At 47.9% G+C, this 18,217-nt stretch overlaps 1 protein-coding gene across 1 annotated transcript in view; it reads left to right on the forward strand.

Annotated features, from left to right (window-relative positions):
• The first annotated feature begins 1,547 nt into the window (after window positions 1-1,547).
• Window positions 1,548-18,217, forward strand: part of LOC124803412 (facilitated trehalose transporter Tret1-like) — a 62,577-nt gene continuing 45,907 nt past the window's right edge. The window contains exons 1-2 of the mRNA XM_047264597.1: window positions 1,548-1,743; window positions 17,373-17,661. Of these exons, the coding sequence (XP_047120553.1) occupies window positions 1,548-1,743; window positions 17,373-17,661 (485 nt within the window). The remainder of the gene's footprint in view (window positions 1,744-17,372; window positions 17,662-18,217) is intronic.

Genomic DNA, 18,217 nt, shown 5'->3' on the forward strand with positions numbered 1-18,217 from the left:
GTGAAGGCAGTCCTGGGTCAAAAGGCAATTATTCGCGTAATCAATCCGTACGTCTCCTGAACACAATCGAGAACTGACGCATCGGTGGTCAATCAATAATCTCTCTCTCTCTTTTAAAGTCTTACTAAAATCGGCCACACAGGATAGCCGTAAGTACGCAATCTAGCGTTAGATTGCATTTTGTCAGTAAATATTACCAGCCAACAGTTACAGCATCACTATTATTAATAAGCAGTTTCCTTACACCAGGAGAGGGTGCTCCATACGTGGACGAACTCTTGTAATTCGTGCTTTCAGTTTTCTGAGAGGCTCGCAGTATACAGACATAGTCACGTAACACTGGTAAGTTACACGTTACAATCCGGAGCCCTCTAGCGGCAGAGGGCTGCAACTTGCGTGAACGAAGAGGGAAAGTTAACCGAGTAATGTGCATAAAATGTAATATCTCAACCAACATTGAGAACAGATCACAAAATTCGGAGGCTTTATTTTTCAGATGTGTATTAAAAAGAAATGCAAAGTTTTCAAAAACAGACATAATGTCTGCAGGGATACCGCAATCACTTTTTATACATTGATATGTATAATCCGTCTTGACTGCAGAAATGTTTATTTACATGACCGGTTTCTGTTCCTCTAGAACCATCTTCAGATCTGCAATTTCGGTTACAGGAGTAACCTGTCACATTCATGTGACGCAGCATGTGAAGGTTACTGAGTGTGGACGGGTTACTCCTGTAACCGAAATTGCAGATCTGAAGATGGTTCTAGAGGAATCGAAACCGGTCATGTGAATAAACATTTTTGCAATCAAGATGGATTATAAGTAACATAGAAATGCACAGATTGTGCTTATTCACTCCTTTCCCACCTGTTGCTACTATCTAACGAATTTATCGTCTTACTTATGTTCCCAGTGTGACCTTTGAGTGCTTCTGCCCTCTTTCTACAAATCACACTTCTTTTGCTTCAGCATTTATACCGTGAACCTCTGATCCCAGAAGAATCTATGATACTTTTCTCCTTTATCAGCAACGTTACATTCTCCTCAGACCACTCCAACCGTCATGCAACTCATGTCAGCATCAAAAGTAGACAAAATAGCGGAGTAAATTTTTCTGCACTGCTAGCGCCGATGCGGAAAGGATGCGAACTGCCTTCGACGTTTCGCTAAAAGATCGAGAACTAGCGGAACACGAGCGAGCACTAGCGAATGTGAACCGAGCACGACTGAATGCAGTTCCCTCGCGCTCGCCTACCGTTTACACCCGAGAGAATTCTCGTTCGCCGATCCTCCTGGTGTAACCAGGCGTAACACGCAGTGTTGTGGCCGTTGTTACCGCACAACGATACAAAACATCTCTACTACTACACGACGCCCAGCTGCGTTCCGGTAATCACGTGCAGATGTCACCGCTGCAAACACCCTCCATTGTTCGGTGTGTAGGCCGCCTCAGTGATTTACGGCGACAACCTCTGGCGCACGCTCGGGTGGTATTTAACGTGCCGTCACGGCAGACACTGTTTGCAATCTTCTGGTCGGCAGCATGAAGCGGTTTTCTGGAGAGGTGGCGAACGGCTACGGCGTTACCGGTGTGTACGTACCACGCGCGGCCCCAGAGACTGCCGCCAACGCCAATGCCGCCGGCCTGGCCTCTCCAGAGAAGCAGCCTCCGGGGGCGGAGACGTCGCGGTCTGACACCAAGCCGGCTGTATGGCCGCAGTTCCTCGCCGCCTGCGTCGGTAAGCTGCACGGCTCACAGCGGCGGCGGCATCGCCTGTGCTGCTTCTACGCCAACCGTCGGTAAAAATGTAATACAGCGACCCGGTCTCAATTCCGTTCCAGGTTAAATTCGCTATGCAAGTGCAAGGTTCCAAATGATTGGAAAAGAGCACAGGTAGTTCCAGTTTTCAAGAAGGGTCGTCGAGTAGATGCACAAAACTATAGCCCTACATCTCTGACATCGATCTGTTGTAGAATTTTAGAACATGTTTTTTGCTCGCGTATCATGTCATTTCTGGAAACCCAGAATCTACTCTATAGGAATCAACAAGGATTCCGGAAACAGCGATCGTGTGACACCCAACTCGCTTTATTTGTTCATGAGACCCAGAAAATATTAGATACTGGCTCCCAGGTAGATGCCATTTTCCTTGATTTCCGGAAGGCGTTCGATACAGTTCCGCACTGTAGCCTGATAAACAAAGTAAGAGCCTACAGAATATCAGACCAGCTGTGTGGCTGGATTGAGGAGTATTTAGCAAACAGAACACAGAACAGGGAATCAGTGATCATAAGCCCGTTGCAGCATCCCTGAATATGGAAGTTAATAGGAATATAAAAAAGGGAGGAAGGTTTGTCTGTTTAGCAAGAGTAATAGAAGGCAGATTTCAGACTACCTAACAGATCAAAACGAAAATTTCTGTTCCGACACTGACGATGTTGAGTGTTTACGGAAAAAGTTCAAGGCAATCGTAAAATGCGTTTTAGACAGGTACGTGCCGAGTAAAACTGTGAGGGACGGGAAAAACCCACCGTGGTTCAACAACAAAGTTAGGAAACTACTGCGAAAGCAAAGAGAGCTTCACTCCAAGTTTAAACGCAGCCATAACCTCTCAGACAAACAGAAGCTAAACGATGTCGAAGTTAGCGTAAGGAGGGCTATGCGTGAAGCGTTCAGTGAATTCGAAAGTAAAATTCTATGTACCGACTTGACAGAAAATCCTAGGAAGTTCTGGTCTTACGTTAAATCAGTAAGTGGCTCGAAACAGCATATCCAGACACTCCGGGATGATGATGGCATTGAAACAGAGGATGACACGCGTAGAGCTGAAATACTAAACACCTTTTTCCAAAGCTGTTTCACAGACGAAGACCGCACTGCAATTCCTTCTCTAAAACCTCGCACAAACGAAAAAATGACTGACATCGAAATAAGTGTCCAAGGAATAGAAAAGCAACTGGAATCACTCAACAGAGGAAAGTCCACTGAACCTGACGGGATACCAATTCGATTCTACACAGAGTACGCGAAAGAACTTGCCCCCCTTCTAACACCCGTGTACCGCAAGCTTCTAGAGGAACGGAAGGTTCCAAATGATTGGAAAAGAGCACAGGCAGTTCCAGTTTACAAGAAGGGTCGTCGAGTAGATGCGCAAAACTGTAGGCCTATATCTCTGACATCGATCTGTTGTAGAATTTTGGAACATGTTTTTTGCTCACGTATCATGTCATTTCTGGAAACTCAGAATCTACTCAGTAGGAATCAACATGGATTCCGGAAACAGCGATCGTGTGAGACCCAACCCAACTCGCCTTATTTGTTATATTAGAGACAGGCTCCCAGGTAGATGCCATTTTCCTTGACTTCCGGAAGGCGTTCGATACAGTTCCGCACTGTCGTCTGATAAAGTAAGAGCCTACGGAATATCAGACCAGCTGTGTGGCTGGATTGAAGATTTTTTAGCAAACAGAACACAGCATGTTGTTCTCAATGGAGAGACGTCTACAGACGCTAAAGTAACCTCTGGCGTGCCACAGGAGAGTGTTATGGGACCTTGCTTTTCACAATATATATAAATGACCTAGTAGATAGTGTCGTAAGTTCCATGCGGCTTTTCGCGGATGATACTGTCGTATACAGAGAAGATGCAGCATTAGAAAATTGCAGCGAAATGCAGGAAGATCTGCAGCGGATAGACACTTGGTGCAGGGAGTGGCAACTGACCCTTAACATACACAAATGTAATATATTGCAAATACATAGAAAGAATGATCCTTTATTGTATGATTATATGATATCGGAACAAACACTGGTAGCAGTTACTTCTGTAAAATATCTGGGTGTATGTGTACGGAACGATTTGAAGTGGAATGATCATATAAAATTAATTGTTGGTAAGACGGGTGCCAGGTTGAGATTCATTTGGTGAGTCCTCAGAAAATGTAGTCCATCAACAAAGGCGGTGGCTTACAAAATAGTCGTTAGACCTATACTTGAGTATTGCTCATCAGTGTGGGATCCGTACCAGGTCGGGTTGACGGAGGATATACAGAAAATCCAAAGAAGAGCGGTGCCTTTCGTCACAGGGTTATTTGGTAAGCGTGACGGCGTTACGGAAATGTTTAGAAAACTCAAGTGGCGCTCTGCATCGCGGTGTATCTTGCTGTTTAGGTTTCGAGAGGGTGTGTTTCTGTATGAGGTATGCAATACATAGCTTCCCCCTAGGAGATCACGAGTGTAAAATTAGAGAGATTCGAGCGCACGGAGGCTTTCCGGCAGTCGTTCTTCCCGCGAACCATACGCGACTGGAACAGGAAAGGAAGGTAATTACAGTGGCACGTAAAGTGCCCTCCGCCACACACCGTTGGGTGGCTTGCGGAGTATAAATGTAGATGTAGATGTAGATGAAAGCCCTTCTCAAGTCTGTCATCCTCGCAGAATCGGCAATGTTTACCCCGACCGCACACTACGCCCCCATCGCGCCCCTCCGAAGTCAACAGTCACTCTCTAGACTGGCCGCCAGCGGGCGCTTCGCTTCGTCCGGTATCCCCGTCTTTTTTTCTTTTTCTTGTACCTTTGTCCCGAATATGCGCAGAGTCGGCACAACGGGTTTGTCACAGTTAATTTAAATGGCGGACGGATGCCCTTTCTGTACCAGGCCAGGAAGGAATGGATGAAAAATCCTCCAAGTGTCTGCAAACCGTGTAACTCAGGCAAGACGAGTTTTTTTTAAATTTTTTTGAGTCACCTGTCTTCTTACTGGTTTGATGCGGCCCGCCACGAATTCCCCTCCTGTGCCAATCTCTTCATCTCAGAGTAGCACTTGCTACGTCCTCAGTTATTTGCTGGATGTATTCCAATCTCTGTCTTCCTCTACAGTTTTTCCCTCTACAGCTCCGTCTAATACCATGGAAGTCGTTCCCTGTTGTCTTAGCAGGTGTCGTATCACCCTGTCCCTTCTCCTTATCAGTGTTTTCCACATATTCCTTTCCTCTCCGATTCTGCGCAGAACCTCCTCATTCCTTACCTTATCAGTCCACCTAATTTTCAAACTTCGTCAGTAGCACCATATCTCAGTTGCTTATACTCTCTTCTGTTCCGGTTTTCCCACAGTCAGTGTTTCACTATCCAACAATGCTGTGCTCCAAACATACATTCTCAGAAATTTCTTCCTCAAGTTAAGGCCTATGTCTGATACTAGTAGACTTCTCTTGACAATGCTAATCCTCCTTGCTCCTTCCGTCATTGGTTATTTTGCTTCCTAGGTAGTAGAATTACTTAACTTCATCTACCTCGCGACCATCAATCCTGATGTTAAGTTTCTCACCGTTCTCATTTCTGCTACTTCTCAATACTTTCGTCTCTCTTCAATTTACTCTCAGTCTATGTTCTGGACTCATTAGACTGCTGATTCCATTCACCAAATCATTTAATTCTTCTTCAGTTTCACTCAGGTTAGCAATGTCATCAGCGAATCCAGCCATTGATATCCTCTTACTTGAATTTCAATTCCAGTTTTAATCGTTTCTTTTATTTCCATCATTGCTTCTTCGATGTACAGATTGAACAGCAGGGGCAAAAGACTACATCCTTGTCTTACACCCATATTAATCCGAGCACTTCATTCTTGGTCGTTCATTATTATTACCTCTTGGCTCTTCTACACACTGTATATTACCCGTCCCTCCCAATGGCTTACCCCTGTTTTTCTCAGTATATCGAACATCTTGCACCATTTGACATTGTCGAAAGCTTTTTGCAGATTGACAAATTTTACGAACACGTCTTGAAGTTTCTTTACTTGGGAACCAACCCATTATTCATCTAGATGCGTGTGAAAAACAACGTTGAAACAACATCCAGGCTGCACCGACTCTTATAGTGAGTATACCTGGAGGATTCGATCCGGCACCGGTGCCCCTCACCATTCCGTAAGCGGTGCTTTAACACGCATTGTTATCCGGATGGGGGGTTCCCTTTTGGAATCTCCATGACTCGGTTGGCACTACGCACTACTGGTGTTCACCAGTATCTGATGCTAATGGTGACTGAGTTCTTAAGTAGACCACACAGCGGAGGTCGTAGGTCTCCTGTTCGCAACCCAGAACACAAACAGTGAACCCAATCTGTCAGCGTATAGAGTGAATTATGTGTAAAAATAAGAGAAATTGTTCTAAATGTTTGCGTAGCGTTTGTCTGAGGCGAAATTTGGGAATCAGATCGATATTAACCTGGTGAGACGAGGGAAACCGCCTAAAAACCACATCCAGACTGACCGGAACACAGATTCACAGTCGTTAATACGCCGGGCGGATACTTCCCCGTCCCAGAAGCGGTCGCATTAACACCATCGGCGCCTCGTTATAACTCTGCCCAAGCGGATTACCTAGGGTAGAACAAACCACGAACGTCGTAACTCCATCGAGATAGTGACACCATAAATGGCTCTGAGCACTATGGGACTCAACTGCTGAGGTCATTAGTCCCGTAGAACTTAGAACTAGGTAAACCTAACTAACCTAAGGACATCACAAACATCCATGCCCGAGGCAGGATTCGAACCTGTGACCGTAGCGGTCTTGTGGTTCCAGACTGCAGCGCCTTTAACCGCACGGCCACTTCGGCCGGCGTGACACCATAGCTCACTGCGGTCAGTGAACGAAGGACAGTTTTCAGTTGGATGAACAATTGTCAGTTCAACATGTAAAGATAGTTACTTTCTATTATTGCTTTGTCCAGTTTGGCTTCTTGAGCATTGTAAATAAAAGTGTGTAAATTTTACCCATTCAACTTGTATGTCTGTGTTTGTAGTTTAAAAGATGTACCATGAATCCAACTCCTACGACTGCAGACATAACTTGCTCTGGCGAAAAATACGGGATGTAAGGATCAGAGATGTCTGCAGTTGTAGGAGGTGGGTATGTGGATAGCCCTTTAAACAACAAACACTAGATATACAGCTATATGGGCAGAATTTATACTCTTTTACTTAAAATGTTCATAGTCAAGCACGACAAAAGCAAAACAGAAAGTAATTATCTTTCTGTACAGAACTAGCGGTTGATCATCTACCAGAATAATGTCCTTAGTTCACCAATAAGTAGCGCTTGTAAGATGGTGACAGTGGCAGACGTACGGACTCTGCATCTAGATGAGGCTTCGATGGCAGTCTAGCAATGTTCGACGTGACTTCTCCCCCAGGTTCGCCGCGTGCGCCGACTTTCAAGGAGGAGCGGATGAACACTAGGGTGATGGTGCGGCGACCTCTGTTTGTGTATGCAGCACCACCCGTCGATTTCGGAATGAGCGAAGCGTCCACTGCAGGTCCATCTCGGATTCTTGGAGAGGGAAGAGGTAGCGTCGTGGTCGATCATTACAAACATGGCCAACACTGCAGCCTCAGTTCGGTGTCTACAGATTTAAAACAAATGCAGCACTAAATCTACAGTACAGCCATTGACTTCCAGAATGAAATCTTTCTGGAAACCATCCCCCAGCCTGTCGCTAAGCAGTACCCTCGCTCTATTCTTTCTTCCAGGAGTGCTACTCCTGCAAGTTTTCCGGAAGTTTGGAAGGTAAGAGATAAGTTTCTAACGGAAGTAAAAGTGTGAGGACGGGTCGTGAATCGTGTTTGGGTAACTCAGCAGGTAGAGCACTTGACCCGAGAATGCGGAAGTCCCAGGTTCGAGTCCCGGTCCACACAACAGTTGTAATCCGCCAAAAAGTCTCAGTCTTTTACTTGTTCGGTGTCTTCTTCCAACGACCATGCAGAGGATCCGACTTCAGTTCCCAGAACGGCTAGCGATTTTTCCTTTGCGAGAGAACTGGAACGGGGTCCACTCAGCTTCTTGATGACAGTTGAGGACCTACTTGAATGAGAAGCAGCGAGTCCAAGGTCTGGGAGCTGACAACGATGGGGAGAGCGATCTGCTGGCGCCGCGACCCTCCGCCCCACATCCGGATGACGCCAATGGCAGAGGATGATGCTGCGACCGGTCGGCACTGAATGATCAGATATCATCGGAGCGCGTTGCTCATCATCAGTGTTTACTTCCGCGAGTTTACGGGCGATATCTCAAGGTGGTTGCAGTGTTAAGAACAGTGCTACCAACAAAAGCAACACTAAGATGTCTGCCACAGTCATACAAAACACGTTACATAGGCTCAATTATATGGCAACTGAGAGTCCTCTCGCTCTTACGTACGCTTTACGGAGAGGCTAACAAAACTGTCACCTGAGTGTAAAATTAATTCGGAGTAAAGTAATAGATTTATAAAATAATCGTCTTATACACCACCATCCAACAGTTATCCAGGGTATTTTACTATTGCGATATTTCTGTTTGGACGACCAAAAGGTTTCTGGAGACAGAAAAAGGCACAGGGACCCAATAACAATACCGCCACGGAACGCCTTTCCAATCCTCTGTAAGGCAAAGCAAAATGAAGGCATTAGGCGATGGACCTTCTAAATGCATGACTCAAATGAACAAGAAGTTTGCAGATTTCAAGAGATATTGGCAAATTACACATTACTCAACAAAATAAAGTTTTAGTAAAAAAAAAAGCTATATCTATGAAACTTCCTAGCAGATTAAAACTGTATGTCGGACCGGCACTCGAACTCGGGACCTTTGCCTTTCGGAGGCAAGTGGTGCTCTACCAACCAATCACGACTCACGACCCGTCCTCGCAGCTCTACTTCCGCCAGTACCTCGTCTCCTGCCTTCCAAACTTTACAGAAGCTCTCCCGCGAACCTTGCAGGACTGGCACTCCTGAAAGAAAGGATATTGCGGATATATGGCTTAGCCACAGCCTGGGGGAATGTTTCCAGAATGAGATTTTCACTCTGCAGCGGAGTGTGCGCTGATAGACTTCCTGAAAGGTTCGCAGGAGAGCTTCTGTAAAGTTTGGAAGGTAGGAGACGTGGCACTGGCGGAAGTAGAGCTGTGATGAGGGGTTGTGAGTCGTGCTAGCGTAGCTCAGCTGAAGCCGGCACGGTAGCTCAGCGTGTTTGGTCAGAGGGTTAGCAGCCCTCTGTAATAAAAAAAAAAACTGAGTTAACCGATCAAAGACGAACTTTAACGGATGTCTTACGACGTTCGCCCCGAGCACATACAACGAACGAAAAACGAACAAAACGAGAACATAAAAAAAAGAGTTGGTAGAGCACTTGCCCGAGAAAGGGAAAGGTCCCGAGTTCGAGTCTCGGTCCGGCACAAAATTTTAATCTGCCAGGAAGTTTCATATCAGCGCACATTCCGCTGCAGACTGAAAATCTCATTCTGGAAACTATATGTATATTACGTAGAGTGAGAAAAATGGCTTTCTGGCATACCAGCGACAGTTGCTATCACCATGAAATGAAAACTCCAAGCTGGCCATTCGTATGTAAGGACACGCCCTGAGCAAAATTTTGCGGAACGCTTGTGGAAGAGGTATGCACCCACTGGCACAACACTTTGCTGTTGAGTTTGATGCAACGCACTTCTATATCTGCTCGGACGGAGCAGCCGCTCATGATTTTGTTATGAATGTGAAGATTCACTAGTTACTGTTGTTATGGTCTTCAGTCCAGAGACTGGTTTGATGCAGCTCTCCATTCTGAAGTTAGTCTTCGTTTGGCACTATGTACGTAGGTGCAGACGAATCCGAAACACGTAGCTTGCGTGGAGGGCAATGTGTGGGATGTATTGCAGCTTTTAATCAAATTGGTCATATTAGTAATGCCTATGGCACTCAGATACCAAGTTCATATATAATAATGTGACATGCCATCATCATCACTATTATTATCCGTTATTTATCATCATCATAAATTTAATTGTAAAAATAAAAAAAACTGTTGATTTTGCATAAAAAGGAGATTTTCGAAATATGAACGTTGTATAAAGCTATAGGATTTGTTAATTTCGATCAAAAATGTCTAAAAATGGCCTACAATTGTATAAAAATGGCTTATTTTGGAAGTTGGGTGAGACATATATTTTCCTGCTACTTACATCCTCATTTTAAGACGCTGTTCATTTTGTTCAATTGCTCTTCCAAGCCCTAGGCTGACAGAATTAAAATGTCATCGGCAAACCTCAATGTTTTTATTTCTTCGGCCTGGATTTAAATTCCTACTCCCAATTTTTCTTTGGTTTCCTTTACTGCTTGCTCCTTGCACAATTTGAATTACATTGGCTACAACCCCGTCACTCTCCTTCTCAACCATAGCATGCCTTTCATGCCCCTCGAATCTCCCTCTGTCGTCTGGTTTCTGTAAATCCCCCCCCCCCCCTCTCATGAACCATGGACCTTGCCGTCAGTGGGGAGGCTTGCGTGCCTCAGCGATACAGATGGCCGTACCGTAGGTGCAACGACAACGGAGGGGTGTCTGTTGCGAGGCCAGACAAACTGTGGTTCATGGGCAGGGGCAGCAGCCTTTTCACTAGTTACAGGGGCAACAGTCTGGATGATTAACTGATGTGGCCCTGTAACAACAACTGAAACGGCCTTGCTGCGCTGGTACTGCGAAGCAATGGGAAACTACAGCCGTAATTCTGCCCGAAGGCATGCGGCTCTGCTGTATGTTTGAATGATGATGGCGTCGTCTTGGCTAAAATATATCCAGGTGGAGACCACTCGAGAGGATGTAGTCATCAGGAGAAACAAAACAGGCGTTCTACAGATCGGAGCGCGGAATGTTAGGTCCCTTAATCGGGCAGGTAGGTTACAAAATTTACAAAAAGGGAAATGGATAGGTTTGTGGCAGGAGGAACAGGACTTTTGGTCAGGTGAATACATGATTATAAATGCAAAACCAAATAGTGGTAAGAGAGGAGTAAGTCTAATAGCAGATCAAAACATAAATGTGAGTAAGCTACCGCCAACATCATAGTGAACGCTTTATTGTAGCCAAGGTTGACACAAGCGCAAGTTTATATGCAAACTAGCTCCGCACATGGTGAAGAGATTGAAGAAATGATGATGAGATAAAAGCAAGTATTCAGATTGTTAAGGGAGACGAAAATTTAATTGTGATGGGGGACTGGAATTCGATTGCAGGAAAAGGAAGAAAAGGAAAAATAGTGGATGAATATGGACTGGGAGAAAGGGACGAAAGAGGCAGCCACTTGGATAATTTTGTACAGTGCACAATTTTATCATCGCTTCGATTTAGAATCATAATGAAATGAAATGAAATGTCGTGTGGTTAGCCTCCCGTCGGGTAGACCGTCCGCCTGCTGCAGGTCTTTCGATTTGACGCCACTTCGGCGACTTGCGCGTCGATGGGGATGAAATGATGATGATTAGGACAACACTATACCCAGTCCCTGAGCGGAGAAAATTTTCGACCCAACCGGGAATCGAACCCGGGACTTTAGGATTGACATTCCGTCACGCTGACCACTTTTTTTTTTACCCCCCTCCCCCCCCTTTTTTTTTTCTCGAAAGAAAACAAAGACTCCGATTATACTGGTTTCTCCTTCCAGTAAACAAAAATGAGTCTCCTTAGTCTTGTTGGCGAAGAAGCAATCCTTTGCAACAAAAAAAAGTTTCTCAAAGTCAAAATCAAATTTCTTTTTCCTTTAAGAACAAACTATGAGGAAGAAATAAGGAAAAGCTTTTTAAGTCGTCATGCGACTTGTAGTTAAAGTCCGGTTCTTAGAGGAGCTCCTAAAGTGTATCCGCCTACAGCATGCCAGCTCGTCCAAACGTGTCTTCTCATGGCGTAGGCGTGAGTTCTGGGTAGCAGATCTATTCAGTTCGGTTCGTTTTATACAGTTTTCAGCTTCTCAGGGCTTGGACGTTCCAGCTACTAGGTGGGTCATCGAAAGTGCTCCGTAAGAAATTAGAAAAATATTGTTTATAGCGTGGGTTGCGTATCAGGACGCAGTGTCGTTCGTTGAGATAAGTCCAATATCCTAGCGTAGACTTAATTCACAGAGTTAGTTTTGGCAGAGGGGTAGAAAGTCTTATCGGGGTACAAAAGCATGTGGACGTCGATCTGAGCCGGTATCTGGCGAGTAGGAAACGCCAAAATTCGCCGCGCAAGTGTCCAGACGTCTAGCGCTGTGCCACAGTGGAACCGGTGGACATCCGTGTCATCCACGCCACAGTGGGTGCAGAGGGATAAATCGGCGAGATGGATGCGGTGCAGACGATCTCGGTTAACTTGTTTGCCATTCACGGTGATGTACCACGCTGATTGAACGTCTGATTCGAGAAAACGCGCATGGATCGCCTTCCATATGTGTCGCCACACATACTGTGGATACTTACGTTCGATGGGGTTGGACGGGCGGCACTGTTGTAACAATTCGGAGACTGTTTTCGTGAGGTACAAACGTGTAAGTGGTAAGGACCGGTAGATGTAACTGAACTCCAGGAAAAATCGTTGGATGTAATAAAAGGGGGTTGGAATGGTCGATATCAGTACTGGGGCGGACAAGGAGGCCGGTGCAAAGTTGTGAAGCAGAAGGCTAGTAAGGCTCTGCGGGCAACGATGCCAAAGTTTGAGTTGGGAGCTGACGTATAGTGCCGTGACACGAGTCGGCACGTGGATGAGTCCCACCCCGCCACGATCTCGTGGCAGTGCAAGGGATTCATACTGCACCTTGAATAACATCCCCGAGCTGACGAAGGAGCCGAAAGCCATCAACAGTCGTCGCGCCAGGAGATTTGGGACTGGTAGTACTTGAGCCACGTGTGGTATACGGGAAGCATGATACATGTTCACGTATTGCGCGCGTTGGATAAAGTCGAGAGCTCGTAGCCGGTGATCTGCGAGATTTGTTCTGATTGTCTGTAGCAAGCGTCTACCATTGATAGCCGCTGAGCGGCGCAGGTCTGCTGTGAAATCAAGTCCAAGACACCGTATGGTGGCGGCGACACTAAGGGGGGCAGCGCATCTCTCCGGCAAGCCCTCACCAATGAGCAGGACCTTGGATTTTGACACGTTGAGGCAGCTCCCCGACGCTTCGCCGTAAGTCGCCACCCATGTCAGTGCTGCTCGTACTTCATCTTCACTGCGCAGATACAGTACTATGTCGTCTGCGTAGGCTGTACAACAAAAACGGTGGTCTTGCACAGCCATGCCTTCCAAACGTTGGCGCATGCCCTGGAGCAGGGGTTCCAAGGCGAAAGCATACAAAATCGTGGAAAGAGGGCATCCTTGCCGTACAGATCGTGCGATGACCAGGGACGGTGTAAGACGACCATTTTACATGATTTTAGAGGTTGCACTACTCAACAGGCGCATAACCACTGTTACAATACCGCCAGGAAAACCCATATGCTGAAGAACTGTCCGTAAATAGAAGTGGTCAACACGGTCGAAAGCCTGGCTAAAGTCCAGTGAAGCCAAGGCGCAAGGGAGACGCTGATGATGCGCTAATGCTATCATGTCTCTGTAACGGCAAAGGGCCGTACGGATGTTGTTGTCGCCTCCTAGGGAAGTCTGGTCGCAGGATGTGACGTAACGTGCGACCTTCTTGAGTCGCGATGCCAGTAGCCGTGTGAATATTTTCATGTCGCTGTTGAGCAAAGTAATTGGTCGATAGTCCTGAACCCTCGATAACCCGCGCGGTTTATGTACGGGGATAATAATTCCTTCTAGAAAGGCGCTCGGGACCACTGTCCTCGGTGACATCAGCTCTTGTGCGATTGCCGTCCACGTGGAAGCCAACAAATACTGAAAACTTTTATAAAATTCGATGGGTATACCGTCAGGTCCAAGAGACCTGTTATCGGAACCCGCCTTGATAGCATCTACCACTTCATCTGTGGTTACGTCGTCTTGGAGGTCATGCACTGCATCCTCCGGAAGAGTGTTCGTAGTGAGCTGAGCGACTTCTGTGATCAGTGCTGCAGAATGCGGTACGGCTGCGTATAGCCCGGCAACATGAGCATGGAGAGCACGACCGATGCTTTGTTGGGTGTCGTGCCGGCGCCCTTCCACATCAGTGAGGACTTGGATCAGAGTTCGTCGTCGTCGTTGTCTTTCCTGAAGGAGGTGGTACATCGACGGACGTTCTTGAGGGATTCGATTAGAAGCTCGAGAACGGACTACAGTGCCTTCCAAGTTACGCCGCATGATCAAGGAGATCTGCGCCTTCGTGCGATGGACCATCGACTGCCGGGCTGGCGAGAAAGGCATCGTCGCACAGTCACGTAGAATGGTGTAGTAGAAGTGCAGGGTATTAGTTTGCCACGCCTTTAATTCCTTCCCAAAACTCATCAGAGTCTTCCTGAGGGTCGGCTTTGCACAGGAGAGCCACCATGATAAGGTGGAGTCATAGGCTTCTCGACGATGGTGGCAGCGTGCCCACGCTTCTTCGACCATACGGCGACAGTCTGAGGAGGTCAGGTGAGCGACATTGAGTTTCCACAGACCACGACTATGCCACACTTGCTGTCGGGCGAGAGTGACGTCACAGAGGTATGCATCATGGTCTGAAAAGGCCAAGGGCCAGACTTCCGCATGACGTGTGCCATCAGCAAGGGAGCGGGTAACGTAGATGCGATCTATGCGGCTTGACGAGTGAGAGGTGTAGAATGTATAGCCCGGTTGAATTCCGTGGAGCTTCTTCCATGTGTCAACAAGTCGGAGACGGTCGATGACCACTGAGAGAGATGCACAAGGGGAATGTCGCGGGAGTTGGTCCGCGGGCTCTTGTGTCGAGTTAAAATCCCCACCGAGTACCAAATCGTCCTGCGGACCGGTGAAGAGGGGTGTGACGCTTTCGGCAAAAAAAGTTTGTCGGTCATGACGGCGGCCAGTGCCGGACGGAGAGTAGATATTAATAATACGCACGCCGAACAGTGTGAGGGACATACCTCGCGCAGTGGGGAGGTAGATGACGTCCTCTGCAGGGAGTCCGTCGCGTAGCAGGATGGCGACGCCGCTACCGGTATCGGATGCGGGGGAAACATGGGCGTTGTATCCGGTGGGAACTAGGAAGTCAGCCACAAACACCTCTTGTAAGAGTGCTATATCCACATCCGCAGAGTAAATAGTGTCTCTGAACATGGCCAGTTTATGGGGGGCACGAATGGTGGCAAGATTCATCGTGGCGATACGATATTGCTGTCTGCGGCCATCCTCAGTATTTGCAGAACGTGCGGTAGAAGTAGCCGGCAGGTGGAGACCCGCCGGTGGTCCCGCAGTGGTGATAATTACTGGCGGGGCGCCAGCCCCAGTGTCGCCGAGGTGGACTCCTGTGCAGACACGCTGGCAGTCTGTTCCGCTTCTTCTTCAACGTCATCGGCCCAGGAAGCTGACGACGTGGACACGTGACGGTCACGTACTTCCGGAACGGGTGTTGTGGATTCCGCAATATGAGTGGCAGGGGGACCGCCGTCATCATTCGTTGACAACGGCGAGGACACGTCCCTGGCTGGGAGAGTAGGCGTCACAGGAGGGGCTCCTGTTGCTGCCACATCGCGTGACTGGACGCAATGTGGGAAATCACCGTCAGACATCAGGTCGACATCTCGTGGGGCCGTCTGAGAAAGGGCGTCATCGGAAGGCGTTCGTCGTCGTTTCCTGTGTTTGCGAGGCGACCGCTGTTTTCTGATGTGGCCTTCTGAATCAGAATGTGGTCGCCCGTCGTCTGACGCCGAACCCGTCTGGACAAAGGCAGACGTCGGCACGACACCGAGGTCGACGTCCATGGTTCCAACAGGAACATCGGTTTCGGTCTGCAAACCGGACGGTCCTGAAGCGAGCACTGGAGGTGACGCCGTGCTTGTGTCCTCGGCGCGTTGTGCTGCGGCGGGTGGCGTTGACGATGCTGCTGGCGCAATCGAGATTGGTACGACGGGGTCCTGTGCAACCTTGGCGTAGGTGATGGGTAAGGACGTGACCGTCGAAGCCTGGGTCTCTTCACGTAACAGCGTCTGTATTAAACGGCGGTGTAAGCATTCGGAACGTACATGTCCCTCCTGGCCACATCCTGCGCACGTTCGTGGCTGTCCATCATACATGACGATGGCCCTCACACCGCCAATCAGCAGGTACGATGGGACATGTTTCGTCAGCTCAATTTTTATTTGTCTGACGCCATTTAATACGGGGTAGGTCGTAAATGTTTGCCACTTCTCCGCGACGTGACCCAAGACGGTGCCATATGGTTGGAAAGCGGCAATGACCACATACTGAGGCACCTCGAACGGGAGCTCAAACACCCGCAATGTCCGGAGACCGAATCCAGCATGGGCGACTGTCACAGCACCCATATGTCCATCAGAGTGTTTAAATTTCAGTCCGGTGGCATAACGGTGAATTATGTCATTGCAAATTTCCTCCGTCGACATCTTGATGTCAACACTTCCAGTGATGGAAAAAGTATGCCGATTACGTCCTGGGGGTTCAAACGTAGATCCTCACGTATGAACTGTTCGACTTCGAAAGCTCTGGGTCGTGGATGTTCGGCCTGAAACGTTACTTTGATCGTTGCACGGCGGTACGAGTACGCCATGGTATACGTTAGTACTGGACTCGATAGACACAAACACCGTGACGCGGAAGTAAACACCGCCAGGAGCGGAGCGTCACACGGCGCGCGGAGCAGCTCCGCACGCTAGCACGGCTGCGAGCCGACTGACCACTCAGCTACCGGGGCCGCACAAGAACTATAAAAGAAGGCTCTATGCGTGGAAGAGACCTGTAGACAGTACAAGGTTTCTGACTCGTTGTATAAAGGTAAAACAAAAATTTCGGAACCAAATTTTAAACTGAAGACATTTGCAGGGGCAGATGCGGATTCTGACCACAATTTGTTGGTTATGAGATACCTGAAATTTGACCTTCTCGGTACATTCTTGACACTGTGGATCTCGGCATACTGAATTCCCTAACGATTTCTGAACAGGACTGTCCCTTGCTTGTAGCTCCCTCTGCCATTCCGCAATCAAAGTTTGTTAGTTCCCGTCGTGCAGCCATAATCACGTCGGAATCCTTTTCGCCTGAATCACCAGAGTACAAATGACAGCACCGCCAAAGCACTGCCCTTTTGTACCTCGTGTACGTGGTACTCAAAAATTGTTCAAATGGCTCTGAGCACCATGGGACTTAACATCTAAGGTCATCAGTCTCCTAGACTCAGAACTACTTAAACCTAACTAACCTAAGGACATCACACATATCCATGCCCGAGGCAGGATTCGAACCTGCGACTGTAGCAGCAGCGCGGTTCGAGACTGAAGCGCCTAGAACCGCTCGGCCACAGCAGCCGACCTTCGTGGTACTAACGCCATCTATGTATGTGCTGTCCCACGACTTCTGTGACCTCATTGCCCTCATTGTATTGTGCACTTGCTCACATTACGTCCGCTCGAGTGACAGACAGTACAGTGTGCATTGATGGCGTTGTGCGCAGTGAACCTGAACACTTTCGCGTTCGGCTCGTCGATGGTGTGGCCGGCGATGGCGCTGCCGCAGCTGCAGTCGGCCGAGGACGGCGTGGTGTCGCAGCCGCTGACGGTCGACGAGGGCTCCTGGGTGTCGTCGCTGCTCGCCGTCGCAGCCGTCGTCTTCACGCCCGTCTTCTCGGCGCTTACCGAGTTCGTCCCTCGCAAGCCGTTCGGCTACCTCACCGTGGCGCCGCTGTTCGTCTCCTGGATCTTCAAGATCGCCTCCACTAACACGGGGTACCTCTACATCGCAAGGTGAGCTCAACGACCGTCTTATCAAATCGGTATTGGACGGGAAAACCTGCAGTCTCACAAGGGGAGGCCACCACACTGGGATCACAGATTTACTTCAAACTCTGTACACCTTTAGTAGGCCATTAAACAACATAATGTGCAAGGTGGACTTTTCCGGCAATTCCGAGAAAATCGCAAAAGATGTTTTACGCGTCTATTATGTGGCGTATGCATCCGTGCGTAGGTGCCGGACGGTAGAGTTCATGGCGGTCAGGTGGTTAGCGTTCGTGCTTCGTGAGACGAACTTTATTTTTATTTTATTTATTTAGCTTATGGCATCTACAGACTAAAACTGCACACATACTATTAATTAATATAATAATTGTTGTTGTTGTTGTTGTGGTCTTCAGTCCTAGGACTGGTTTGATGCAACTCTCCATGCTACTCTATCTTGTACAAGCTGCTTCATCTCCCAGTACCTACTGCAGCCTACATCCTTCTGAATCTGCTTAGTGTATTCATCTCTTGGTCTCCCTCTACGATTTTTACCCTCCACGCTGCCCTCCAGTACTAAATT

The sequence above is a fragment of the Schistocerca piceifrons genome, chromosome 6, assembly GCF_021461385.2.
Source record: "Schistocerca piceifrons isolate TAMUIC-IGC-003096 chromosome 6, iqSchPice1.1, whole genome shotgun sequence".
In the NCBI taxonomy this organism is placed as follows: Eukaryota; Metazoa; Arthropoda; class Insecta; order Orthoptera; family Acrididae; genus Schistocerca; species Schistocerca piceifrons.